General features: G+C 46.4%; 3 protein-coding genes across 17 annotated transcripts; all 3 read right to left on the reverse strand.

Annotated features, from left to right (window-relative positions):
• Positions 1 to 958: 958 nt before the first annotated feature.
• LOC101758884 (disease resistance protein RPP13) lies at positions 959 to 8,821 on the reverse strand. 10 transcript variants are annotated; one of them, XM_012848373.3, is made up of 6 exons: positions 8,585 to 8,821; positions 6,253 to 6,380; positions 5,046 to 5,979; positions 2,406 to 4,491; positions 2,184 to 2,291; positions 959 to 1,736 (listed from the first exon to the last, which is right to left on the reverse strand). In XM_012848373.3, the coding sequence occupies exons 3-6, from the start codon at positions 5,900 to 5,902 to the stop codon at positions 1,665 to 1,667; spliced, it is 3,123 nt and encodes a 1,040-aa protein (XP_012703827.1). In that variant the 5' UTR covers positions 5,903 to 5,979; positions 6,253 to 6,380; positions 8,585 to 8,821; the 3' UTR covers positions 959 to 1,664. The 10 variants fall into 10 exon arrangements, with proteins under 10 accessions (XP_012703827.1, XP_012703826.1, XP_022684889.1 ...); XM_012848372.3 differs by having other exon boundaries at positions 5,046 to 6,070; XM_022829154.1 differs by having other exon boundaries at positions 2,184 to 2,288; positions 5,046 to 6,070; positions 6,248 to 6,380.
• Positions 8,822 to 20,197: 11,376 nt separating this feature from the next.
• On the reverse strand, positions 20,198 to 24,914 carry LOC101758345. Of its 6 annotated transcripts, none has more exons than XR_002678837.1 (5): positions 24,731 to 24,914; positions 24,281 to 24,391; positions 23,087 to 23,983; positions 20,681 to 22,790; positions 20,198 to 20,606 (listed from the first exon to the last, which is right to left on the reverse strand). XR_002678837.1 is itself a non-coding variant. In XM_022829156.1 (2 exons), exons 1-2 carry the CDS (start codon positions 21,251 to 21,253, stop codon positions 20,499 to 20,501), a joined length of 681 nt encoding a protein of 226 aa, XP_022684891.1. In that variant the 5' UTR covers positions 21,254 to 21,361; the 3' UTR covers positions 20,198 to 20,498. The 6 variants fall into 6 exon arrangements, 1 of the variants encoding a protein (XP_022684891.1); XR_002678836.1 differs by having other exon boundaries at positions 24,281 to 24,420; XR_002678838.1 differs by lacking the exon at positions 24,281 to 24,391.
• On the reverse strand, positions 23,264 to 23,926 carry LOC111258364 (putative disease resistance protein At1g50180). Its single transcript, XM_022829590.1, has one exon. It carries the CDS (start codon positions 23,924 to 23,926, stop codon positions 23,264 to 23,266), a length of 663 nt encoding a protein of 220 aa, XP_022685325.1.
• Positions 24,915 to 27,951: the final 3,037 nt, after the last annotated feature.

Here is a 27,951-nt window from a genome sequence, read left to right on the forward strand (position 1 = left end):
GAGAAATAGGAGGGGGCCGGCGGAGCTTCTGGCGGCTGGGCCGCGTGAGAAGGTGGAGCGGTGGTGCTGGGCCGAAAGAAGAAGGGGAAAGGGAAGGAAAGGAGGATGTGGCCCAAGGAGAGAAGAAGAAAAGAAAAAGAAGAGGGAAAAAGGATAAAAGGTTTTGGAATTTGAATTTAAACTTGAAATTCAAATTTTGGTTCAAACTCAAACAATCAAGAATTATGCTCCAGCATGAATGCACAATAAATTCCTATGATGAGTTAATTAAATTAAAGAAAATGAAATTAAATGCCTAGAATTTAAATGACATCCTAATTTAAGCAAATTTTAATGAATTTGATTTCTCTAAAATTTTGGGTGTTACATCAGCCTTATCAAAAAAATACCAAATAGTCACGAAAGCTAACCTTCAAGGTGCAATATTACAAGGAAAAGTTAGCATTTTTTAGGTGCACACCACATCATCCCTGATACGCTGATGTTCGTGTGTGGACTGAATTAATTAGTCAGCATTAGGTGCACATGATTTGGAGTTACTTTATGTTTTTTAATAACACACGGGTAATTTTACAACAGTGTATACAGTATCCATGTGAATATGAGAGGATGGGCTTGTCGCTTAAAATGGCTGTCCTTTAAGACTTGACTCTCTTCAACGAGATGATCTATAGGCCGAAGCAGCGCAAACTACAAGACGTTAGATCAAAAACCAATTGACTAGCCTGCACGTCAAATTAAACTACGGTCCAATCACTGATGGGTTTGTCGCAATTGCCTATTTTTATATGTGTTCTCTCAAGCTCTGTCTGCCTTTACGAACAGAGCCAGCTCATCTGAATTCTACTGGAGCAATGCCCCAATCGAACTAGCAGAATATGCATGACAGCAAGATGTGGTAAAAAGCGAGAAAAACTTTACTGAAAATACGAAACAAAACGAGCAGGACAGCATAATATATGTCCCAAAAGTTATTTGCACGACGTACATGACACAGCCAAATGGAAGAAACCAACAAACTAGCAGCTCAGATATTATTACAGGTCTGAAACTGCAGGAAACTGAATTGCCTAGTAGATCAACCCGGTACACAGTTACGCACCTCCAAACATTAATTATCTAGAATCAATTGCCATGGTTTGTGTCGTTGCTGAATCAATTGGTTTATCTTGTGTAGACAGATTACAGCAAATCGACTTGCAAGGCAGGACTGGATATTTAGAAAACAGAAACAGAGTCGGACGGTGACTAGAAACAGAGTCCATTCAGGTAAAGCTATCGATCAGGCCTAATTCCACACCAGCAGACCCGTGCGGTCAACTAACTTTCCACTGTTCCAAATCCGACAATAACTTGCTATGGTCTCAGCAATGCGTATGGGTAGTCCCTCCTCCTTTTTCTAGGCTTGGGATGCTATGTGAAATTAAGTATTACCTTAAAATTGCATAGGCAGAGTTCCCTACCCACCCACTCAAAAGAAACAAAAATATAGATATAAGAATTTTATTTTGTAGTTTTCCAGGTTTTGCTTTTTTTTCGGATTTTTTTTGTTTTTTCTTAGCTAGGAAACAATGAAAATATTGTGCACACGATATTTAAAAGAATAAACATGCACCACAAATTCAGGCATGTCAAACCAAACATGTGCCAGGTAACATGCACTGCTACCATTCCAGGGTCCTGAAGTTAACTCCTCCCACCGAGCAACTCCTCCCACCGAGCAAGCCAAGCTTAACCTGCATGAGGGCCGTCAAGGAAAATAAAAATTTGTTTAGTACAAGAGAACTTGCATGCCGACATTAATAAGTCACTGGAAACGGACGGAACTCAGACACAAGAACGGATATATGTACGTATGTAAATGTCAAATGTAATATATAAAAAATACTACCAAACAATATATATATATATATATATATATATATATATATATATATATATATATATATATATATATATAGCTTTTGGTATTCATCTATACATATACAAACATAGTGCAAACTATGAATCTAGAAATACCAAAACGACATACAATTTGAAACGGAAGGTGTGTGTATATATTACTAGAGGAGCCATAAATAAGGCAGAATGCATCGTGCTAGCGAACTGAGCAACAATTGGACATGCTAGTAAGTAGTAAGAGATTTTGGGATGGGCTAATAGCGTGGAGAGAGTGCGCATACATGTGCATGCAGAAGAGGCAAGACTGATTTGCATTGAACAGATTCAACAGCCAGGTGTCGCGGGGTTGTCGCATCCTGACTCCGTGACAGCAGCTTCATCGCCAGCTGCTGAGGCCCCGCCATTGTCGGAAACATTATCACCATCATCGGACTGGAATTGGGAAGGAATTTGACTAGTTAAAGAAAAGTCGAACTGCATGTTGGAAGTTACCATGCACGTACCAAATAATCGTCTTTGCGTCGTTTGAGTATGATTCTTGGACCGTTGGGATGGAGTTGTGATGTGTTCCTCAGCTCAGCCTCTACCTTCTCCACGTCATCAATAGAGGCACCCTCACAGTCGACAGCTATTTTGACACTGCAAAATGAAGGGAGGCACTCCAGCCCGAGATCACCGCAGCTACCGTTTCCATCCTTATATAAGGCCCTGACGGGAACATCAAACCAAAGCTCTTGGAGGTTCGGCATCACTGGCTGTTGTGCTATTGATCTGCTGCATTCATCCTTTGTTTTGGTACCAAAGGCTGTAGCACCCATCCCATTCCAGATGCTAAATGAAACACCAGTAGAGTACTCGTTGAGCACCAACTGGACCATCCAACCATACAACTTGCAACATCTCAACTTCTTGAAGAAGCCATCAACCACAGTATTTATATTAGCTACAGTTGCCATGCAAGCCATCGACGGCCGACGCGTTGACAGAATGAGGAAACGGAGCTCTGGCAATGCACCCAGGGCTCTCAAACCTCGCTCGTCCATATGATCCACTCTCAAGCACAAGTAGTGGAGGATGGGGAGATGCATGGGACTAATCCCTGATGACAGCTGACGGAACGGTACAGAAGTTAACTCCAAATGCTGGAGATGCCCCGGAAACACCGCTCTGTCCCACTCCCTCATTGCGGCTTCACCCTTATAATCCCTTAGTTCCAGATGCTGGAGTTTGTGGAGATTGCCTAGTGAATGCACAAGATCTGACTGCACTATCCCTTTCAAGTGACCAACACTAATGTTGAGCACCCTGAGTTCGCTCTGGTTGCCAACGTCCTTCATAAATTGCCGCTGGGACTCCTCATCCAAGTTATCAATACGTATACACAGGTACTCTAATGACGTCACCTTCCTCAGGATCGACCCATCAGGCACGCACGTAGAGAAGTCGCCACGTAGGCAGACCAACTGCGTTAACTGGCAAATGGCCGATGGCAGTACCTTTACATAAGAACCATGCAAGTGAAGTGTCTGTAGAAACTTCAGTTTTCCTATTTCTTCCGGGAGCTGATTAATACCAGATTCACCACCTTGTACATATCGTAGCCCAAGGTACCTCAAATGAAGTAGATTTCCAAGGTGCTTAAGACCCTGCCAGCCTGGCTCAGGCATTTTGTATTGCGCTACATCTAGCACTCGCAAGAGTTTAAAGCTTGGATGCAAGACCCAACTCTGAATATCAGAACTATAGGCAACCAATGACCTCACTTGTGCGATGTCCATGTGATCGTCCTGCTGAGTTTGCTTCATAATTCTGTTCTGGAGAGCTAACCTGCGCACCCTATTCTGATGTGGCGATGTTCCTTCATCATCATTTGATGAGATAGTCACAAAGTTTTCTTCATATGACAAGGCACATATGAGATCAAGAACCATGTCATGAACATAACAGGCATATACTATGCCATTCGCTTCTGACTCGACCGCCTGGATCATGCTTCTATTTATGAGCTGATTGAAGTATTCCTCTCCCTGCTGAAACAAGCTGGTCCCTCTTTTCTTCTCCACGAAACCTTCAGCTATCCATTTCCATATCAAAGAATCTTTCTCAATATCATAGTCTTCTGGATACACGCTTAGATACAGTAAGCAGGTCCTTAGATAAGAAGGCAGATCATAGTAGCTAAGAGACAATATCCACTCAGTATCATCTACCTGCTGGTTACCCTGACCACGATAGAAACCAGGAGAGTTGCACACAGCAAACCAATCTTCTCTTGATTTACCCACCAGCAAACTGGCCATTGTGATGATAGCTAATGGTATACCACCACATTTTTTCAGAATCTTTTCATATGCCTCCGCAGGGTGATTAGCAGGATATTCACCATTAACACCAAACAGCCTTGTTTTGAATAATTTCTCTGAGTGATCAGGGGAAAGTGTGCGTAGCTCATAAACCTCCTCCATGCTGGCTACATCTTGATTGCGAGTAGTTGTGATTACTCTACTTCCACTCTCATTCTCAACCAAGGCTGTTTTAATTGTCTTCCAAGTTGGTATGTCCCATACATCGTCAATAACGATGAAGTACCTAGCAACATGACAGTACGGATTAATACCCAAAGTTGATAAACCGTTGACCATGTATAAAAGAAAGAAGAGTGACAAAGTATAGAATAAAATCTTTAAAATGCTAGAAAAAATTTACTAATATAATGTATTCTATTATCTAAAATCTACTCTATATTTATGACCTTGATGTAAATATTGTAGTTTATAAAGTAAACATTATCTTTATAAACACAAGAGAGTTTTATCTACAATAAAGTCTCATTCCTTAAAGTTGAATTGTTTTAGTATAATGATAGATAGCATATCAGGGAGTAGCTTTAAATATTTACAGCCAGTAGATAGCATATCAAAGACTAGAATTGTCTATGGCTACGTGATAGTTAAGGAATAACAATTCAACTTTAAGCCTTTTAATGTGAATTTATAACGTTGTCTCCCTTGCCAGTCTGTCGTAAAAATTTGTGAAAGTTGTGCTCGACTAATTCGTAAGGAAACAAAAACAATTTCAAAACTAACAGAGAAACTATTAATTTAGTGACATATGCTCATCATCTTAATTAGAGCGTTGAGTACCTCTTGTTTTGGAGGAATGTTCGGAGTTCACTAATAAGCAGGGATTCGTTCTTTACATCACGAATGGCCTCGTACTCCTTTTTGTCGAGAAGAAGGAAGATCTCTTTCAAGACTTGTGCCAGGTCAGGTTTCCGGCCAACGGAAAGAAAGGCTCTACAATCATATCGCGGACTATCACAAAGCTCATCGTAAACCGCCTTGGCAAGAGTCGTCTTGCCCAGTCCCCCAACTCCAACCACTGAAACTATCTTCATCTTGTTATTGCTGCCAGAGACGTCAGAATCTCCATTGCCGTGAGGCGTCGGCAGAAGCATGGCTATGAGGTCCCCCTTCGTCTCCTCGATGCCGATGAGCTGGGCTGCTTCTTTGTGCATGTCCGCAAGGCGAGGATCCGGCTTTGTTGGCAACACAGGTTGCGACACCGCAACCGAGAACCTGTCACGGCGGTCAGCCACCTCCTGAAGTCGCTTCTTCATGGCCTCGATGGCGCCGGCCATGGTGTGGCGCTCCTTGCTCTTGTTGAACAAGTTGGCAATATTCTTGAGGAGACGTTTGAGTAGGCCATCCTTCTTCTCAGCTGGGGTGTCTACGTCGACGATGCTGACAAGGAAGGTGTCGAGGATGTCCTCCATGTCGTAGGACGCCTCCCTGACCTTGCTAGCCCACAGCTTGACCTGTGGATCAAGCTGCTCCGGCGGCACCTCGCCCACCTTGCTGAGAGCCGTCTGCGCACTCTCGAGCTCATCTTTCAGAAACTTGATTTGCTCATGCAGGCCCTTCTGCAGATTGTACTCCGCCTGGAGCAGCTCGCCGAGCTTTCCGATGACGCTGCCCACCGCCCCGGACACAAGATCCATGCCGCAATGCGCCAAGCTGGGGCTAGGCACCAAGCTCTCGAGAGATTGGCATGTTCAGCCTTAATTACTTGTAACACCTGCAAGCGTACAAGCCCAGTGTGGATAGCTCTTGAGATGAAACAATAAACTTGGCATGTGCAAAGCTGATATAACAGGTAATTGTGAAACCTGCAAGTATACAAATTAATTGTGAAACGAGAAGCGACTCAGAGCAATTTAAAGCACAAACGAGAAGCATGGAAATGGGCATCTGTGTGTCACTGATACTAGATCTCTAATAAGGAGCAATGAAGAACAGCATCTGTGTATAGATAAGATATGGGGAGCCAAATTAAAGTCACGCACCTTACTTCTGGTTCAGATCTTGGGATTGTGCTTGAGGAAAGAATGAAGGATTGATGGGTGGTTGCATTGAGTTCAAGATGAAGCGCAGCTTGTCGTGAATGAGCCAAGCACTGGGGTTTTAAATATAGTACTACTGCAAGAAAAGTATAAAAAATAATATTGAGGAAAGCTAGATCGAGAGCATTCCGTTTGCAAAAAAAAAAAGAAAAAGAAAGAAAGCTAGACCGAGGACACTTAAGATTTATAGATAGAGCTAGGGAGAAGATTTTAATGCCAAACACATAGCTCAAACTAAAGGTTCCTGTAAAGTGATCACAATCGAATAAAGATAACTAAGCACTAGTGGACTAGTAGATTCCTGTAAAGTGATCACAATCGAATAAAGTGATCACAATCGAATAAAGGTTCACAATCGAATAAAGATAACTAAGCACATATCAAATGTGGTTGAAAAAGTGATCACAATCGAATAAAGATAACTAAACACATATCAAATGTGGATGGAAAAGTGACGACAATCAAATAAAGGTAACTAAGCACTGGTGGACTAGTAGATTACTAACTGGAGGGACGGGCTAATTTCATTAATCCGCTGCTAGATCTTGTGCTACTATATATATCATATTCAACAGGGGTGCAAAAGGGAGATATATGCAATAAACATTACAGTAACTGATGACTATGGACTCACCCAGCTAGCATGCATCAAGTTGACACAAGTGCAATCCAATATCAATATATACGTAGCAATCCAACATTACAGTAGCAAGATGGTAGCAGTAGCAAGATGGTAGCTCAATATATAAGGAGCAATGAAAAACAGCAGTTTTTTTTTCTTCAGAAGGACCTTTGCTAACACTTTCGTTCCTGCATTAATCATCAACCTTTCTAACAGAGCAACTCAGAGAAATTTACGCAGGCACGCTAATTAATTGTGAAACCTACCAGCTAAGATGTAAAGCACAAACGAGAAGCCAGAAAAACCCTCTTTGTATCTTAATTAGTACTTGATTTGTACCTGTCCTTTTTTTAATTGGTAAAACCCTCCTGTTTCCCCAAAAAAGAAGCCAGAAAAGAAAAAATAATGCGACTTTAGATCGCATTGCCAAATTAATTTAGATCAAAAGGAAGAAAGAAATTTAGATCGAGGCCATTAAGCAAGAATTATAGGATTGATGGTTCAGCTCTTCGATTGTGCTTGAAGAAAGAATGAAGGATTGATGGGTGGTTGAGTTCAAGATGAAGCGCAGCTTGTGGTGAATGAGCCAAGCACTGAGTGCAGGAAAAGAATATAATAATATGGAGGAAAGCTAGATCGAGAGCATTCCGTTTGAAAAAACAAAGAAAGAAAGCTCGATCGAGGACACTAAGTAAGATTGATAGGAGGTTTAAGGGTCCTGACTTGCACACAAACTTCACATAAACTTCAAAGCCCTCAGCAGGAACAAAGAATACAACTACACCCACAACTAGTACCAAGAATTGCTTAGAATTCTGGAGAAAATAATTTCAACACTGTGTTCAAAAGTTTCCTTTGTGTTAATATCCATTCTCTCAAGCTGATACACTTTTCGTGTGAGAAGCCTTATCTCAAGTTTTCAGCAATCCATTATTTTCCTCACTTTGTTTCCTTGATCAAAGAGCTCCAGCTATGTATTACAACATATGTGTTTTTGTCAGAAGGACAACCTTGCTAATGCAATCGCACCTGCATGAATTGTGGATCTAAAATAGAACGAAGAAAATAGAATAACATTGAGCTATTTACACAGGCTACCAAGAACATGCTGCTACCAGCTAGGATTTCAAGCACAATCGAGAACAAGCAAGAAAAAGAAAAAAAATAATAGGGTGGAAAAATGTAGATCGAGGATATTTCGTTCAAAAGAAAGAAAGAAAGCTAGATCAAGAAAACATTAAGCAGGATTGATAGATGGAGCTCCTCGAATATGTGCTTCGGATCTAGGTAGAGAGAATGAAGGATGGACGGGCTTTTCATGAAGAAGACCACTGCTTGGTGGGGGGTAATATCTGTTTGCTACCAAGGATGTGAGATATTGATCTGCGAGGACTAGACTTGGTTGGTGAGCCTCAGTTATTCTAATTCATCACGAAGGAAACAACCACTCTAACTCGCGACACACACGTACTGACTCGCACGCCAGGAACACACCCATGACGTGTTTATTTCCAACACTCTATCCGCTTCCAAACAGGATCGTCTAAAGCTTTGCTAGATGGAGGACATTATGCAAGGTTGATAGGCATGGATATAAGATTTCAGGCACAATCGATAAGCATGGAGAATAATTGATAGCCAAATTGACTTATACGAACCTTCTTGCTGATTCAGCTCCTTGATTGTGCTTCAGATCGATCTCCCTAGGGAAGAATAATGGATGGGCTTTGGTTGATCGACTTGCAGTTACAGTGAATGAGCCGAGGACTGGCGGCGGTACCAATAATTGGAGGCCGCTGCTCTGCTTGCTACCAAGGCCTGTGACGCATGGACCCCATTGAGAGTGCCACCACTGATTGATCAGCTCTCTGCTGGGCTCCCACACCACTAATTGACATAAAGCAGCAGGTGGCCCAGGATTCACGACAAGGCATGCAAAAAACGGATGCTGCAGTGGCACCAAAGTTAGCGTGCAAAAAACCAATCTTCCACTGCATGGATGTGAGATATTAGATGGGAGCTCCACACCACTGATTGGTGATCAGTAATTCTAATTCATCAGGGAAGGAAAGATGGCAGTATTATAAAGCAGGCTAGCAGCATGTGTCTCTGTGCTTGCGTGGTCTGATACCTCTGTCCATGTACAGCAAGTCAAGTCTCCGGGGTCCCGCGTTCCTAGATTCCCTGTGCTCCTAGATTCATCTCCATGGCATAGAGAGCGTTCATCACGTGGCACACGGAGTGTCTGGGAAAGGGATGACACGCAACTGTGATCCAGGGATGGCATGGGAACGGGACGGCACGCACTTCCGAAGTTAGGGCATGTTTTTTTAGCTGTAATTTTGATCTTTTCTGAGAAATTGTTGCTAGTTTTTTTTTGAAAAACTGACACTAGCTTTTTAGAAGATGTGTTTTGTTTTTTGAGCTCAGAAAGCTATTGAGCTTTTTCAACTTCTCATATAAACTTAATTTTTACGAGCTTCTAGCTTTCCGACAGCTGCACGAGAAATTCATTATTTGTGCTTCTAACTTTTCACCCCAAGAAGTTGCCTGGAATCTCAAACAAAGCCCAAGCAAAGAAGACCGTCAAAGCTATAAAGTTCATGGCACGCGAGCAGTATATATTAGCTGCCACAAAACAAGCTTTCCGAATTTGTTATATCCATCAGCCATTGGAAAACTTTCAGGACCGCTCCAATTTTTTCTATACAGGAAAACTAAAAGTCTTTATCAAAATAGATGAATGAAGAGCCAAGTACGTGTCCCGTATCTCAACTATGAATTCCAATATACAAAAAGAAAAGTCTGATGCCTGAACTCCGCCTACATATGCATTGATGCGAACGGGTGATGATTGAAGTGATAAGTAGAGACTAACTAAGCAATACAATCATGTAGGGCTGATCAAGACAAGCGCCGCAAGATTGGAGATCAGGCTGAAATGATCATCAAATTTTTGAGCTTTTGAAATGATCATCAAGATTGGAGACTAGTGTAACACCAAGCTTTTGAAATGATCATAAATTTTTTTAACAAAGTTTAAACATTTTTTCATACAAACTCCGAAGAATATGTTTTTTTTATGAAAACTATAAATCCCGATGAGATATACAACCTTTTAGTTTTGAGTTTATTTGCATTTTTTTTGTTTTTCCTTAGCTAAGAAACAATGAAAATATTGTGCACAAGATATTTAAAAGAATGTACGTGCGCCACAAATTTAGGCATGCCAAACCAAATACGTACCAGGTAACACGCACTGCCACCATTCCAGGGTGGGTCCTCAAATTAACTCCTCCCATCGAGCAAGCCAAGCTTTAACCCACGTGAGGGCCGTCAAGGAAAATAAAAATCTGTTTTGTATAAGAGAAGTTGCATGCCGACATTCATAAGTCATCGGAAACGGAACTCAGTCACACGAACTGATACATGTACGTATGTAAATGTCAGATACTCAGATGTAATATATATATATATATATATATATATATATATATATATATATAGACACACACATGAATCCATGTGAGTCGTATGTTGTGCCCTAAATTAAGCTGCTCCCTCGTCACAGAGCATCAATCAGCTCCAAGGCTGCCACATCTAGGGCGCATTTGGCCAGGCTCTGGGAGCAACTCCTCGAGCGGCTTCTCCCGAAGCCGTGCCAAAGGGCGCGGGACGCCTGAAATGGCTCCGGCTCTGCCGGCGGAGCTCTGGTGTCTTTTCGGGCCGGCGGAGCTAAAAAAACGGGCTCTCGTGGCTCCTCCTCCTCGTTGCCCACCGTTGCCCTCTAGGGAGGGCTCGCAGGCAGGCGGACGCACCTCCAGGCGGGCGAGCGACGCCTGACAGCAGAGCTCCGGTGGGCGGTGGCCAACGGCGACGGTGGGGGCGGAGACGACCGGGAGGCGGGGGCGGAGACGGTGATGGCCGGGAGGAAACGGGAGGCAGGGGTGGGGGCGGCCGACGGCGACGGTAGGAGGCCGGCAGTTGTGGGCGGCGGGGGAGAGTGGATAGGAGCGGCGGTGGGATGATAGGGAAGAGAGAGAAGAATGGGAGGCCGGCGATGGGAGGATAGGGAAGAGAGAGAAGAAGGAGAGAAAAGAAATAGGAAAATGAATGCGAGGAGAGAAAAGAAATAGGAAAAGGAAATAGGAAGAGAAAAGAAGAAAACTAAATAGGAAGAAAAGAAAAAAAGAAAAGGAAAATGAAAGGGTATTATGGTATTTCATCTTATCTAACCATTTTAAACTACACGGAAGAGCCGTTTTGCCAAACGATTTTTCAAAAGGAGGAGCCAGAGCCGGAGAAGCCACTCCACCGGAGAAACCAGAGTCGGAGCCGTTTTCAGAGAAGTCGGAGACCTGCCAAATTAGCTCTAGTGTGGAGTAACTTGCGATGGCCTGTCGGAGACCTCCGGAGCAACAGCAGCATCATATCAGTGTAGGAAACTCTTTAAAGCATGCATCAGTGTATGGCAAAGAATATACAGGTAACACACGGAACTCTTTAAAGCTTAATTGCAGCTGATGAGATGATCATGACCGACAAGGATGAATGGGGCACCGGGCCTAGGGCCAAACCAAAAGAAAAAGGAAGAAGCCGAGCAGAGCAGTGCAGAGTGCAGACCATGCCAGTGGCAAGCAGCGGAGACTCACATATCAGTGATGAGTGTGGGCACAAGAAGCAGCCTCCAACATGTGAATCCTGTGCAGTGAAATGGATGAATTATTGGGGCCAAGGCGAGCCATAAAGCTGTTGCCCTGCTCACACTCACTGCTGAGAGCCATAATTCATGGTGGCCACTATCCTGCTGTACAGACAAGTGACTGCAAGCAATTCATTGTTGCCGCAACAGCTAGCGCGAGGGAGGTTAGTTGTTGATGTCATCTACTCCCCCGTGAGCTGAGATTCATCCTTATGGGAGATTCATTGTTACCACTTTTTACCAATTTACTATCCATGCTGGAGAATTACCACTTTCACAACACTTTTACCAGTTTACCATCTATGTACAGTCATCTTCTGAATCATCCATGGCCCATTCTCCAGGCCCAAGCAAAGAAAGACCATGCAGCTATGCATCTGAGGACCCTGAGCAGGGCGACGACACTGACCAGAAAGCATGAACACGGAGAGAAAAAAAAAAGAAGGAGGGGTCAAACGGAAGTACTGAAGATGTCCGCTTTCCTTTGTTTCAGTCGTTGTTTCGTGTCTGTCGCGAACAGCGATTACATGGCTAGTGAAAACATGTTCTACTAGCTGTCCATTTAAATTTTACATGGTGTCCACTTTGTCGAGGTGTAGCCTAGCTAGTCTCCTAGCTTGAATCAGGTTAGGTGCATTAAGCGGTCGTTAATTCGCTGTCATGAATATTACTTACCTGGTGTTAATTCGCTGTTGTAGGTTCCAGTGAAAGGGAAGGCAGGGAGAGGAGCAGGGATCGTGACAGGGACGACTACGACAGAGGTGATCATGGAAGGGAGCGGCGCCGCAGCCGGAGCAGAGACCGCGATAGGGAAAGAGGGAGGGATAGGGGAAGAGACCATCGCTACGAGAGTTTTTTTTTTCGAGAATACGCAGGAGAGCTGCGTATCTTTGTATTAAGAAGAAGAGAATAGTTCAAATTACAACGCGGGCCTCCCGGGCACACGCACACGGTTCAGTTTTTATAGGTATTACATTTTGGAAACAAACAACCGGAGGGCTGTGGCCTTAACACGTTACTGACGTTGAGCTTCCACTGGTGCCGGCCAGCCTATGATGGATAGCTGCTTAGCGCCTGCGCAAGACCATAGCAGCGCCTCCTCCAAAATACTCTGCACCAGCTGTGCCGGTTGCTTGAATGAGCCTCTGGTGAACACCCGATCATTTCGTTCCTTCCATAATTTCCAAGAGGTTAGCATAAAGGTAGAGTCCAAGCCTTGCCTCAGCCGAGCATTCGTTACCTCTCGTTTGTGGATCCACCAGTCCATGATTCCCATTCCATCATTAGGTGCATGATGTTGCAAATGCAGGAGTGTATCGACGTTCTGCCAGACTTGTTGGGAGTAAGGACAGTGAGTGAAAAGATGATCAACTGTCTCAGATTCCTGATTGCAAAGAGCACATGCTGTGTTGTCCTGTAACCCACGACGGTGCCTTCTATCTGCCGTCCAAAGGCAATCCTTGGAGGCCAACCACATGAACAGCTTCACCTTTAGTGGAGCCCAAGCTTTCCAAATCAATTCTCCCCCGGCAAATGTAGTTGCACCATAGAAGAGAGCCCTATATGCTGATCTTGTTGAAAATGTGCCAGACGGTTCCCATTTCCAAGTGACCAGATCCTCAACGCCGGGGCTCAATTGAATCTGATCCATCGCGTGCCATAACTGAACATATTGGTGCAGTGCGGTTACTGTAGCCGGTCCAACAATATCAGAAATCCATTGCTTCTGGTTCAGGGCTTGTGCCACAGTTCGCTTCTTTTTGACGCGCGGTCTTATTAGATTGCACAAATCCGGCGCAATGGTACAGGGTGAGCAATCTCCGTTCCATTTTTCACACCAGAAAAGGGCTAAATTGCCATCTCCGAGTTGGACCTTAATGGAAGCCTGAAAGAGATGTTGTAGCACCCTGTCGTTCGCAAACTGAAGCTGCAGGTGTTTCCAGGGTCTGCTATCCTCTGTTTTCTGTAACCAGAGCCAGCGTATGCGCAAAGCCTGAGACATGAGCCTGAGATCGGGAATGCCAAGTCCTCCCAGATGAGTTGGTCTACAGGCTACTGTCCAAGCCACCAAGCATTGTCCCCCGTGTGCAGATGGTTTAGCTGCCCAGAGAAAGCCACGCCGGCGTTTGTCAATCTCATGGAACACCCAATCTGGGACTTTCAGAGAGATCAGTGTATGTGTGCATGAGGAGCTCATTACTGCCTTCACCATAGTCAAACGGCCAGCTTTGTTCATGAGACTTGCCTTCCATGTTGGCATGCAATTTGCAACTTGATCCACTAGTGGCTGCAAATGTGATTTCTTGAGCCGTCCCACTGTCAGCGGTAATCCCAAGTACTGAATTGGAAACTCAGTAACTCTAGCTGGCATAGTGGTGCTGATTTGCTACAGTTGTGCGTCAGAGCAAGCAATGGGGGCTATCTGACTTTTGTTCAGATTAGTATTGAGGCCTGAAGCGTTTCCGAAGAACTTGAGGATTTCTTTAATAGTGATCATGTCTTGGACAACAGGCGCAGCAAAGAGCACCACGTCGTCAGCGTAAAGCGAACACTGATGATGTATAGCCGTGTCTGCCGGTGCAGTTAGGACCCCTGCAAGAGCTGCCTGCTTGATCAGTCGTTGAAGCACTTCCATCACGATGATGAAGAGCATTGGAGACAAAGGGTCTCCCTGCCTTAATCCTCTTGCATTCTTTATGAGATGTCCTGAGCTTCCATTCAAAAGAACTCTGGTCGAGGCAGTGGAGACCAGTGAAGCTATCCAGTCACACCATTTGGTCCTGAAGCCCACAGCTTGCAGAACTTGGAGGAGGAATGCCCAGCTGACCGTGTCGAACGCCTTTGATATGTCAAGCTTGATTAGCAGTGTTGGTTTTTTCTTGCGGTGCAGGGTTTTAGCTGCTTGCTCGACAAATTTAAAATTGTCGTGAATGGACCACTTTTGTATGAAAGCACTTTGGTTAATGTCGATGAGGCACTCTAGCTCAGGTGCAAGGCGATTGGCCAATAACTTTGCAATGAGTTTTGCAAAGCTATGGATCAGGCTTATAGGCCTATAGTCGCCTGGATGCTTTGGTTTGGCTCCTTTAGGAAGCAAAGTGATCAATGCACCGTTTAGCCTTCGCAATTGCGCACAGTTGTTCCTGTACAATGCATTGAAAGCTGCCATCACATCCTCTTTGATCACCGGCCATGCAGCTCGATAAAATTCAGCTGTGAAGCCGTCGGGTCCCGGGGCTTTATCGTTTGGTAGTGATCTAATTGTGTTCCAAACTTCATTTTCAGAGAAGGGCACCTCAAGGTGCTGAAGGTTGGCCTGCTGCATGCCCAAGGCCACAAGGTCGATGAACTCACTTCTTTCCACAGCTGTACCCATGATGCTCTGAAAGTGAGTAAAAAGCATTGCCTCCTTTTCTTCCTGTGTAAAAGCTGTGTATTCTCCTTGTTGCAAGCTTGCAATGAACTTCTTTTTGATACGGTTGCTAGATTGGATGTGGAAGAGCTTCGTGTTTGCGTCGCCATCACGCAGAAAGTTGATGCGGGATCGCAGCCTTGCCATGGTCCTTTCTAAAGATGAAAGGCCTAAAATTTTCATCTTTAGTTCTTTCCTGAACTCAGTTTCTTGCTGCGTGAGCTGTCTGTGCTCCTGGGCTCTGTCTAACCATTGCACTACTGTCCTAGTGATGAGCAGCTGAACCTTGATTTGGCCAACATTACGCTGGCTCCAGCTTTGGAGCTCCCTTGACGTGTTCTTGAGCAAGATATCCATTCTGGTGAAAGGATCCGTCACATGTTCAGGGCACTTCCACCCCCTCTGGATCGCGCTATCAAACCCCGGGATCTTAATCCACCAATTTTCGAAGTGAAAACGACGCTTGGCATGGAACGCGGCATTCGTGGCCAACAGGAGTGGACAGTGATCAGACATGTCTGAGGATAGAGCTTGCAAGAAGCAGAATGGGAAGGTTAGCTCCCAGTCAATTGTGACTAGCACCCTGTCTAGCTTCTCAAGTGTGGGGTTCGTTCGCTCGTTGCTCCAGGTATAACGCCTGCCGTGGAGATGCAGGTCTTTGAGGTGAAGGTCGTCGACGAACCTTCTGAAACAACCCATGTTTCTACGGTTGACGTTGGCGTTGCTTTTGTCGGAAGCATGCAGGATTAGGTTAAAGTCACCGGCTATCATCCACGGGCAAGAGATCCTACTATGCAGTGTCCGTAATTCATCCAAGAATTGAACCTTGTCTTCGTCATGTTGCGGTCCGTAGACGTTGGTTATGCACCAGGGCTCGGTTTGGGCACCGAACCTGACAGAGACGGTGACAGAGAAGGCACCGACGTCTACGGTTGTGCATGTGACGTTAGGAGCTTTGCAAGCAATCAGGACACCCCCGCTAGCGCCATTGGACGGCAAGTAAGCGTAACTCGTGAAATTGCTTCCGAGCATTTCAGCTAGTAGGTACTGTGAAATGACAGGGAGCTTTGTTTCTTGAATACAGATGACAGAGGCATTTGCATCACTAGCAACCGTGCGCAGGACGTCCCTACGGCAGCGGGCGTTCAGGCCGCGCGTGTTCCATACCAGGATGTTGTAATTGCTCGAATCCATGGAGGAGAGCAACCAACAGAACCGACACATGTGGCGCATCAGCAAGCGGCGGCCATTTGTCCCGCCTGCGACGCGATCCTGCGGAGCTCGTCATCAGAAAGGGCGTTAGCAGCGGGAAAGATATCTCTCAATTCCGCAAAGTGTTGCGGCAGCATTGTTGTGGCGAGGAACTTGTCAAAGTCGGCGGAGGTGACGCGTTCTGCTTCCTCATCCCACGTGATTATGCCTAGCTTCTTCATCGCGAGCACCTCGCCTTTCTTGGATGGCCGAACGGTGGTGTTCAACACTTGGTTCGCCAGCCTGCCGCTCCAACGGGGTGTCGGTGCAGGTGTTGGGGCGGCGTTGCTGGTAAGCGGTCTGCCGGCGAGTGGTGCCTGTATCGCCAGGCGGACGCTATTGAGAAAGGCCGTTGTCTTCGTGAGAGCTTCCTCAGCAGAAGTTGCTGGTGCCACCGGCGGTGCGTAGTGGTTAGTGGCGTCCGCAACGGCGTGGTTGGAAGCAGCCGTCAGTGAGTCGTGCACCCCGCCTGCCGAATTTGCAGGGGCGTTAGTCCTGGTCGCCCCAGGTGAGGACGACAGGCAAGTGGGCGTGCACATAGGTTGTTGGAGCGCTCCAACATGGCATAAGCTTTCCTGGGCGCCGTTCAAATCCGACGACGCTAGCGTGTCGCCCAGGGTCGCCTGGCCGGCTGCACGTTCCGTCTGGCCGGTCACGTGGCATGCGTACATGCGCATCGTGCGCGGTGAGCTAGTTTCCTATGATGGCACTGGCGTGCTGTACGGTAGGTTCATCACCAAGTTTGAATCATGCAGGAGCTGGCACTCAAGACGCATCGGGTCCGCTTCTTTTTCCACGGGGCAGAGGCGCAACGGTAGCAGCTCGTCAGGCGGTATGGCCTGCATGGTTCGCCCCGCCAAGTCACTGTATCCGGTCAGCGAATTCCGCTTGTCAGAAAAGCTGCCTCGACGAGGCGTGCGCGCGGCGGGTTGCAGGCGCGAAGAGACGGGCGCGCACAGTGCCGCTACGCCATTGCGGGCCCGCACAGATGGTGACCGGTCATTCACGGGCGGGGTACGTTCCGCTGTTGGGGAAGTGGACCCCGGCCCGTTGGCGAGAGCCATTGCCGGAGCTGTAGGCGTCACCGCCATCGCCATGGCCGAAGCGGTGGAGCTTGGGGTGTTCGACTTGGCGGCAAGGTTGGTCACGACAGCCTGCGGCGCCGAGTGTACCGGCGGCGGCTGGGACCCAACATGCCGGAGCTGAGAACCAGAGGCGGTTTCATCCGGCGGGGAGTCGCTGGCGCCGTCCACCACCCCCTCCCTGATGGGGAACCCGTGCAGGCGCGGCCCGACGCCGTGGGACTCACCATAGCCCCTGTCCGGGTTGCCGTCATGACCCGAATCACCGTCGCTCGACGACGGGGAAGGTCCTGGCGAGGGCGACGGCGATCGCGAGCGGAAGTCGGCCACATTGCGCAGGTGAATAATCGCCCTGTAAGAAAGCGTCTTCTTCTGGCGGAGATACGGCGGGAGGTTGCCGAAGATTCTTTGCATGTCCGGGTCATCATATGTCACTTGTTGCTCGTGCTCGGCAATAAGCAGTGTCTTCGTTCTTGGGATTCTTCCTGGATCGTCCGTCCAGGCGGTGAGCTTCATCCTTGACATGTCCGAGCAGTTTTCAGTCGCCGGTTCCAACCGCTCGATCCAACACGAAGATGAAAGGAGCTTTCGTGCCGTTCGCCAGCTCCAGGCGTGAGCCGGCACTCCTTCAATCTCCAATGAGGTTCTGAACTGCAGGGTCTTCATCTCCGCCCTAATCAGCCGCGTCCATGGTCTGAAGAACAACCGACAGTCGCCCACCGGCACGCTCCCCGCGCTCATCGCCGCGTCCCTAGCGCGCTGGGAGGAGAAGTTGACGATGAAACTCTCGGGCCAGAATCTCCTGACGGCGAAGTTGTCGGCGCTCGCCTCAGGAAGCTCAGCAATGGCGCGCCGCATATCCTCCAGAGGAATCCGCTGCGTCCCGCCCAGGGCAGTCGCGAGGATTGCCAGCCGAAGTCTGCCTTCTTCCGCGTCCATCGCGGCATCGCGTGAGAGGAAGCAAACTTCCTCGGCTGGGCGCGTCGCCGGGTGCCCCGATGGCGCATCTTCATCAATCATGAGGTGCGGCTCCGCCCTCGAACCCCTGCCGGCGTCCCATGGCAAACCTGACGGCCCCTCCCCGTGGGGCGGCCGTGGCAGGTTGTACGCAGTGTTTGCCGGCGAGGTTCTGCGCCTTTGCGACTGGTGAGCGTGGCGGCTGGCCCCGGGGTGCGTTCGGATCGCCTCGTGCACCGGTTGGCGGGTACGGTTGGAGGTGGAATCCTAAGACGCCAACGGAGATGGAGTTCGCCCGAGCGCCTGGTGACCCGTCGGAGTGGGCGGGGACGAGCGACGTAGACGGACAAAGCGCCGCCCTCCTCCCTCGCCGGAGGAGACGGAGCTTATCGGGCTGCGCGGGCGCTTGCAATCTCTAGCAAGGTGCCAGAGGCCGCGACACCGGAAGCACCGTGTCGGGAGGCGGCATTGCGCCACCAGGTGCTTGGAGCTGAGGCAGTTGAGGCAGCAACCAGTAAACTCCGGCAGGATGCGCTTTACCGAAGGTGGAGGCGGTGGTTGTGCTTGAAGAGCTCCCTTCCGCTGAGCGAGTCGCTGGCGACACCGACGCCGTGACCTGGTCCGTCAGCTCTCGGTCGTGGTCCAGCCATCCTCCGTAGTCGCAGGCGTAGGCGGGACAACGACCGACTTCAAACGCTTGCGAACGACGATGTGGTCCGGGCGCCGGGAGGGTAAGCCGGTAACCATGACCGTCTGGCCGCGGCGTCTCTCAGGACGGCGGCCCTGACGGTCACCGGCTTGGCACCCGAGGCGGTCGCACACCGAAGTGGGCACACATAGGGATGGGAGGTCCGGGAGGGGGGCCGGCGGGGGGGGAGGAGCGCAGCAGGACATCGCGGTACGACAACCGTGGTGGAGAGGCGTAAGCGGACGCCGCGTCGGAGTCGGACTCGTCGCGCCACCGCACCTGTTTCCCACGGCCGCCGGATGTGCCGCCGGGATAGAAGGGCTCCGCGTCAGGGGAGAGGGTGCCGAGGGAGCGGGGGCTGCGGCTGTTGGGTGTGGTGGTTGCCGGAGCCGGGGTGGCCGCCGGCGAGGGTTGGTCGTGGGGACCGGGGAGGGGAGAGCGCGGGGGAGAGCGAGAGCGAGCCATCGTGTCCCGGATATATCGGATTCTTTGCGAGAGGGAGCCTGCACCCATCGCTACGAGAGTCGTGACCGTGATCGCCGCCACAGGTGAAGAGGGAAATGTCAGGGCTTTATGTTTCTCCCTTGAGGCCGTGACCGTGACCGTGACCGTGATTGCCAATTTTTGTAGCCGTGGTACCTGTGGTATTGTGTTACAGTTGCTTTATGTTATTTGCTGCACGCGCGCAGCCGCTTATCGGATAACTTGCTGTTTGTAAAACGAGCATGGCATTCTTCTTATTTTTATTTTTATTTTACAAAACCAGGTTGACATTGACCGGGCCAATGTTGGACCAAGGTTGAGCTCTGCATCTTCAGGAGGGAGAAAAAGAAAGGGTTGACTAAGGATAGAGCCTAGGCAAAAGCAAGTTGTATAATATATATTAGCATTCAAGTTATTTTAGCCATTCTAGTAAGTAAGATGGGCTAGCCACAGAATAAGCTATTCTATGGCCGGTCATAGAGTATACTGTCCCTTTCTATCAACTATTTCTTGTAGGCTCTAATTTGAAAAACAAGCACAGAGCTGCAGAGTGAACTGGTTTAGTAAGGATAGAGCCTAGGCAAAAGCAAGGCCTTCATCTTCCTATACACTGCCGTGCATTTGCAATCCTAGCCAATAGCTGCAAAACTGAGAAATAGTGCATTTATAAAAGGGGGAGATTGGTTCATTCAGGTATTCAGGTGGCCAAAATGCACTGACATAGATTCATTCAGGTTAATAAGTCACCAGAAACAGAACTCTGCCACAAGAACGGATATATGTACGTATGTAAATGTCAAATGTAATATATAAAATACTACCAAACAATATATACACACACATAAGGTAGTCTCTCCATCCCAAATTGTAGGTCGTTTTAGCATACGTAGGTTCATAGCTTTTGGTATTCATCCATATATACACTATATGAATCTAGAAATACCATGCACTGCAAGTACCTCTTTGTCATAGCAAGACTGATTTGCATTGAACAGATTCAACAGCTAGGCGTCGCGGGGTTGTCACCTCCTGACTCCGTGACAGCGACTTCATCGCCAGTTGCTGAGGCCCCGCGCTCCTCTTCTTTCGCGGAAACATCGACGGACTGGAATTGGGAAAGAATTTGATTAGCACAAAAAAAAAAGTTGAACTGCGTGTTGGAAGTTACCACGCACATACCTCTTTGTCATCTTGGTCTGTAGATCGTGCCATCATCCTATGTTCAAGGAGTCGTTGGAGTCTGATTATGGGCCCGTTGGGATAGAGTTTTGCTGCATTCCTCAGCTCAGCCTCTGCCTTCTCCACGTCATTAGTAGAGGCATCCATACAGTCGACAAATATTATGACACTGCAAAGCGAAGGGAGGCACTCCAGCCTGAGATCACCGCAGCTACCATTTCCATCCTTATAAAAGTCCCTGACGGGAACGTAAAGCAGAAGCTCTTGGAGGTTCGGCATCACTGGTTGTGGTGCTATTGATCTGCTGTACTCGTCCTTTGTTTTGGAACCAAATGCTATAGCACCCATCCCATTCCAGATGCTAACCGAAACACCAGTGGAGTCCTCGTTGAGCACCAACTGGACCATCCAGCCATGCAATAAGCAATATCTCAACTTCTTGAAGAAGCCATCGACCGCAGTATTTATATTAGCTGCAGTTGCCGCGCAAGCCATCGACGGCCGAGCCGTTAACAAATTGAGGTCACGGAGCTCTGTCAACCCACCCAAGTTTCGCAGACTTGACTCGTCCATATGATCCACATGCAACCGCAAGTAGTGGAGGACGGGGAGATGAACGGGATTAATACATGATGGTAGCTGACGGAGCGGTATAGAATCTAAATCCAAATACCGGAGATGCTATGGAAGCACCACTCTGTCCCACTCCCTCGTTGCGGCTTCACTATTGCCATTATATTTCGTCAGCTCCAGATGCTGGAGTTTATGGAGATTGCCTAGTGAATGCACTAGATCTGACTGCACCATCCCTTTCAACGAGCCAATAATGTGGAGCACCCTGACTTCCCTCAGGTTGCCAAGGTCCTTCATAAATTGCCGCTGGGACTCCTCATCCAGGTTATCAATACGTATACGCAGGTACTCTAATGATGTCACCTTCCTAAGGAATAACCCATCCGGCGGGCATGTATAACGGGAGTGACCACATAGGCAGACCAACTGCGTTAACTGGCAAACGCTCGATGGCAGTTGCCCTACTTTAGAACCTTCCAAGTCAAGTATCTGTAGAAACTTAAGTTTTCCTATTTCTTCTGGGAGCTCACGAATATTTGTGCGTCGTAGCCCAAGGTACCTCAAATGAAGTAGATTTCCAATATGCTTAAGACCCTGCCAGCCTTCCCAATGTCCACCGCATCCCAATAAAGCTAGCACTCGCAAGAGTTTAAAGCTTGGATGCAAGACCCAACTATCAATATCACACCTAAAGGCAACCAATGACCTCACTTGTGCCATGTCCATGTGATCGTCCTGCTGTGTTTGCTTCATAATTATGTTCTGGTGAGCTAACCTGCGCACCCTGCTCTGATGTGGTGATTTTCCTTCATCATCATTTGATGAGATAGTCACAAAGTTTTCTTTATTTGATAAGTCACGGATGAGATCAAGAACCATGTCATGAACACGACAGCCATTAATGCCCATGGAATGTAATGACTCGACCGCCTGGATCATGCTTCTATTTACGAGCTGATTGTAGTATTCCTCTCCCTGCTGTAACAAGCTGGTCCCTCTTTTCTTCTCCACGAAACCTTCAGCTATCCATTTCCATATCAAAGAATTTTTCTCAATCACAATGTCTTCTGGATACACACTTAGATACAGTAAGCAGGTCCTTAGATAAGAAGGCAGATCATAATAGCTAAGAGATAATATCCACTCAGTATCATCTACTTGCTGGTTACCCTGACCACGATAGAATCCAGGAGAGTTGCACACAGCAAACCAATCTTCTCTTAATTTACCCACCAGCAAACTGGCCATTGTGATGATAGCTAATGGTACACCACCACATTTTTTCAGAATCTTTTCACATGCCTCCGCAGGGTGATTAGCAGGGTATTCACCATTAACACCAAACAACCTCGTTTTGAATAATTTCTCTGAGTGATCAGGGGAAAGTGTGCGTAACTTATAAACCTCCTCCATGCTGGCTACATCTCGATTGCGAGTAGTTGTGATTACTCTACTTCTAGTGTCATTCTCAACCAAGACTGATTTGATTATGTTCCAAGTTGTTATGTCCCATACATCGTCAATAACAATGAAGTACCTAGCAACATGACAGTACAGATCAATACCCAAAGTTGATAAACCGTTGAGCATGTATAAAAAGAAAAGAAGAGTGACAAAGTATAGAATAAAATCTTAAAAATGCTAGCGAAAATTTACTAATGTAATGTATTTTATTATCTAAAATCTACTCTATATTTATGATCTTGATGTAAATATTGTAGTTTATTAATTCATAAGGAAACGGAAACAATTTCAAAACTAACAGAGAAACTATTAATTTAGTGGCATATGCTCGTCATCTTAATTAGAGCGTTGAGTAGCTACTATGCATACCTCTTGTTTTGGAGGAATTTTCGGAGTTCACCAATAAGCAGGGATTCGTTCTTTACATCACGAATGGCCTCGTACTCCTTTTTGTCTAGAAGAAGGAAGATTTCTTTCAAGACTTGTGCCAGGTCAGGTTTCCGGCCAACGGAAAGAAATGCTCCACGATCATATCGCGGACGAAGCTCATCGTAAACTGCCTTGGCAAGAGTCGTCTTGCCCAGTCCCCCAACTCCAACCACAGATACTATTCATCTTGTTATTGCTGCCAGAGATGTCAGAATCTCCATTGCCTTGAGGCGTCGGCAGAAGCATGGCTGTAAGTTCAGCCTTGGTCTCCTCGATGCCGATGAGCTGCGCCGCTTCTTTGTGCATGTCCGCAAGGCGAGGATCCGGCTTCGTTGGCAACGCAGGTTGCGACACCGCAACCGAGAACCTGTCACGGCGGTCAGCCACCTCCTGGAGTCGCTTCTTCATGTCATCGATGGCGCCGGCGATGGTGTGGCGCGCTTTGCTTTTTTTGAGCAACTTGGACATCTTCTTGTTGAGATGTTCCAGCAGGCCATCCTTCTTCTCCGCTGGGTCAGTCACCTCGACGAGGAAGGTGTCGAGGATGTCCTCCATGTCGTAGGACGCCTCCCTGACCTCGCGAGCCCAGAGCCGGACTTGTGGATCGAGCTGCTCCGGCCGCACCTCGCCCACCTTGCTGAGAGCCGTCTGCGCACTCTCGAGCTCATCTTTCAGAGACTGGATTTGCTGAGGCAGGCCCTTCTGCAGCTTGTACTCCGCCTGGAGCAGCTCGCCGAGCTTGCCGATGACGCTGCCCACCGCCCCGGACACAAGATCCATGCCTATGGCTCTTGTGCATGTGCAGAGCTGATATAACAGATTAATACATGTAAACACCTGCAAGCATAGACAGTGTATAAGGAGCAATGAAAAACAGCAGCTGTGTATGATCTTTGATTAGTCATGTTGTTTTTTCTTCAGATCAACCCCGAAGAAATTGCTAACGCTCTTGTTCGCGCATTACTCATTCTGTTTTTTTTTTTCTTCAGAAGCATGGAAATGGGAAGCCAGAAAAGAAAAAAATAATGCGACTTTAGATCGCATTGCCAAATTAATTTAGATCAAAAGGAAGAAAGAAATTTAGATCGAGGACATTAAGCAAGAATTATAGGGAGCCAAATTAAAGTCACGCACCCTTACTGCTGCTGGTTCAGCTCTTGGATTGTGCTTGAGGAAAGAGTGAAGGATTGATGGGTGATTGAGTTGAAGATGAAGCGCAGCTTGTCATGAATGAGCCAAGCACTACTGCAGCTTGTCCATGCATCAAGTGCAATCTAATATCAATATATATATTTGTAAGAACGGTAGCAAGGCTACCAAGAACATTGAGCTATTTACACAGGCTACCAAGAACATGCTGCTATCGGCTAGGATTTCAAGCACAATCAAGAACAAAGCGAGAAAAAGAAAAAAAATAATAGGGTGGAAATCTAGATCGAGGATATTTCGTTCAAAAGAAAGAAAGAAAGCTAGATCGAGAAAACATTAAGCAGGATTAATAGATAGAGCTACGAAGAATAATGGATGGGCTTTGGTTGATCGACTTGCAGTTACAGTGAATGAGCCGAGGACTGGCGGCGGTACCAATAATTAATGGGAGGCCGCTGCTCTGCTTGGTAGGGAAAATATCTGCTTGGATGGACTTGATTGTGCTTCAGATCGATCTCGCTATGGAAGAACTGGGGGTTGGTTGAGCTTGTAGATCGACTTGCAGTTGCAGTGAATGGGAGGCCGCTGCTCTGCTTGGTACCAAGGCCTGTGACGCATGGACTGCATTATTGAGAGTGCATAATTTCAAAGGACTTTAATCTCAAGGGCTCCACACCACTGATTGATCAGCCGTCTGCTGGGCTCCACACCACTAATTGACATAAAGCAGCAGGTGGCCCAGGACAGGGATGGATTCGGATGTCTAGAAATCCGAATTATCCGAATCCGTATCTGCTATCCGTATTCGTATTCGTTTTAATATAGATGTCTAATGGATGTATTCGTATTCGATTTTCAATGTTTTTCTCTATCCGGTTCCAGATTCATATTCGACAAAAATATGAAATATCCAACATTATCCGTATCCGCAAAGAATAAAGTACCTAACGAAACCATCTAAAACTTATTTATATTACTAAATACTAATTACAAATGATGTTAATTTTAATATTACTAATGAAATAATTACTTGCACCATTTAAACTATTAAAAAATTATCCATACAACAAATTAGTAATTATGTTAACCTAATATTACTAGTGATATATAATGATAAAGTTTAATTAATTTCAATATGACTAATATGTATTACAACATATGTGTTTTTATCAGAAGGACCTACAACCTTGCTAATGCAATGTCACCTGCATGAATTGTGGATCTAATTAAGATAGAATGAAGAAAATAGAATAACATTGAACTATTTACACAGGCTACCAAGAACATGCTGCTACCGGCTAGGATTTCAAGCACAATCGAGAACAAGCAGGAAAAAGAAAAAAAATAATAGGGTGGAAATCTAGATCGAGGATATTTAATATTTCGTTCAAAAGAAAGAAAGCAAGCTAGATCGAGAAAAGATTAAGCAGGATTTTGAAAGATAGAGCTAGGGAATATGTGCTTCAGATCTAGGTAGAGACTAGAGAGAATGAAGGATTGATGGGTGGATTAAGCAAGAATTATAGATAAGATATGGGGATCGGAGCCAAATTAAAGTCACGCACCTTACTTCTGGTTCAGCTCTTCGATTGTGCAAGATCTATGTAGAAATTTCACGTGAATTGTACCGATCCCTCCCCCTGACACTATGAAATATTCTCCCTGAGAGTACCCTATTATCCAGTAGTAGTTTTCCATAGAGTACAAATCCTTCCCCTTCTTACAATTTTGTTCTCTTTGTTGGATTGTATGGTCACGAGAACGCGTGCTCTATCACTGCCAATCAATGACCAATCTTGCACTGCATGGATTATCAGAGCTCCACACCACTGATTGGTGAGGAAAGATGGCTAGCAGCATGTGTCTCTGTGCTTGCGTGGTCCGATACCAGAGCACAGAGAGCGCTCCTAGGTTCCCTGTGCATCTCATCTCCCCTAGAGATTTGGATGACCTGGAGGCCACGCGGCTGGGGTGGTCTGAAGTGGAACAGTGATGCAAGCGCACTAGAAAGAAAGAGAATAAATACTTCTATCGCAAAAAATCTTGCTTGGGAGCAACCAATAAGCCGCTTCATTTTACTCGTCCTCTCGGAGTTGCTGCAGCGCAGATGTTGGCTCTCATGCTAACCTCTTCCAAGCCTCGGATATCATTTATTCCTTGATCTAAAAATAGCGCAAAGCCACTGGTTCAATTATATTATACACTAAGGTAGAAATGATGCACATGCAAAGTTATCACAATGGCCAACAGTTCTAAGAATGTTAAAGGTTAGCCAACCATAAGCCCATTTTATCCGCGGCCTGATGACATGATTGAAAAAATATTGACGCACGAATCCACCCGTACGCCCCTATTGATTAGCTACCAGCTGGAACCAAGCCCAGTTGTTGGTTGTTCTTTCCTTTGTCTTATGTCCTTGCTATATATTGGCATCTTCGTGGAACCAGCACAGCCGATCACGCCAAGCCAGACAGTGGGTACTTACCTAACCCACTTACTACCTGCTACTTCTAATTTATTGGTTGTGTACGTACTCTGTCAATAGCTCGGCCTCATCAAAAAAATGACAAGTAGTCATGAAAACTAACCTTCAAGGTGCAACATTTCAAGAAAAAGTTTGCATTTTTAGGTGCACTCCACATCATCCCTGAGACGCTGATGTTCTGTTTGGACTGAATTAATTAATTAGCATTATATGCACATGATTTGGGTTACTTTATGTTTTTTTCATAACGCGCGGGTAATTTGGGGCTTTTTAGGAGCAGCTCGCCCCCTCGTTCGGCCCTAGTAATGCATTTCTAGGGCCGGATGCTGTAGTAGTTGCCCCTGTTATCAGGGGCGGCTGATCTTTTCGTCTGCCCTTGCTGTACATATGATTTTTTTTATGAAATAGGAGGGGGTTACCCCTGCTGGTTATATATTGAAAAAAGAACCTTACAAAGAAAATCATGTGAATTATAGAGTATGCTCGAGCCATTGAAGCATAGGTTGATGCCAGTCTTCCTTTACTCTGTGCATAACCAGAGTATAAATAGCAGTGAATCGAATAAGAACTCCTTAGATGTTCGGCGAAATGCATTTGAACATGTAATCATTACGAGCCATCCATATGCACCAACTCATAATAATTATTATTTTCATAAAAAAAGGCACCTGTAGTTGAGTTTTGAAACTACTCAGGATGGAGTAAGGGTCTTCTTAAAGATCAGGGAAGAGGCCAAGTTTTATCCAACATTTCTGGGCAAAGGTACACATGATTTTGAGTTACTTGAGGGCACATGTTTTTTTCCGCAACCACATGGCGCATTGGATACTCGAGCGTGGAATAACAAGGCTGTTGTTTTTTTCCCTCGTCACAGAGCATCGATCAGCTCCGAGGCTGCCACATCTAGGGGGCGTTTGGTTCCTCGAGCTAAAGTTTAATCCGTGTCACATCGAATATTCGGAGGCTAATTAGGAGAACTAAATATGAGTTAATTATAAAACTAATTGCACAGATGGAGGCTAAACGACGAGACGAATCTATTAAACCTAATTAGTCCATGATTTGACAATGTGATGCTACAGTAAATATTTGCTAATGATGGATTAATTAGGCTTAATAGATTCATCTCGTCGTTTAGCCTCCAACTGTGTAATAGATTTTGTAAATAGTC

The sequence above is a fragment of the Setaria italica genome, chromosome VIII (assembly GCF_000263155.2).
Source record: "Setaria italica strain Yugu1 chromosome VIII, Setaria_italica_v2.0, whole genome shotgun sequence".
NCBI classification, from domain to species: Eukaryota; Viridiplantae; Streptophyta; class Magnoliopsida; order Poales; family Poaceae; genus Setaria; species Setaria italica.

Excerpts from the sequence above, each read along its gene's own strand:
- LOC101758884 (XM_004979995.4), bottom strand. The coding sequence starts at position 5,902 with ATGGATCTTGTGTCCGGGGCGGTGGGCAGCGTCATCGGAAAGCTCGGC. Across the intron at positions 2,292-2,405 it reads GACGCAAAGACGATTATTTG|CAGCTGGCGATGAAGCTGCT; the intron begins GTACGTGCATGG and ends GCGGGGCCTCAG. Across the intron at positions 1,737-2,183 it reads TGCCTCTTCTGCATGCACAT|GTTAAGCTTGGCTTGCTCGG; the intron begins GTATGCGCACTC and ends GCCCTCATGCAG.
- LOC101758345 (XM_022829156.1), bottom strand. The coding sequence starts at position 21,253 with ATGGACGAGTCAAGTCTGCGAAACTTGGGTGGGTTGACAGAGCTCCGT. Across the intron at positions 20,607-20,680 it reads CAGACCAAGATGACAAAGAG|TCCGTCGATGTTTCCGCGAA; the intron begins GTATGTGCGTGG and ends TCCCAATTCCAG.
- LOC111258364 (XM_022829590.1), bottom strand. The coding sequence starts at position 23,926 with ATGGATCTTGTGTCCGGGGCGGTGGGCAGCGTCATCGGCAAGCTCGGC.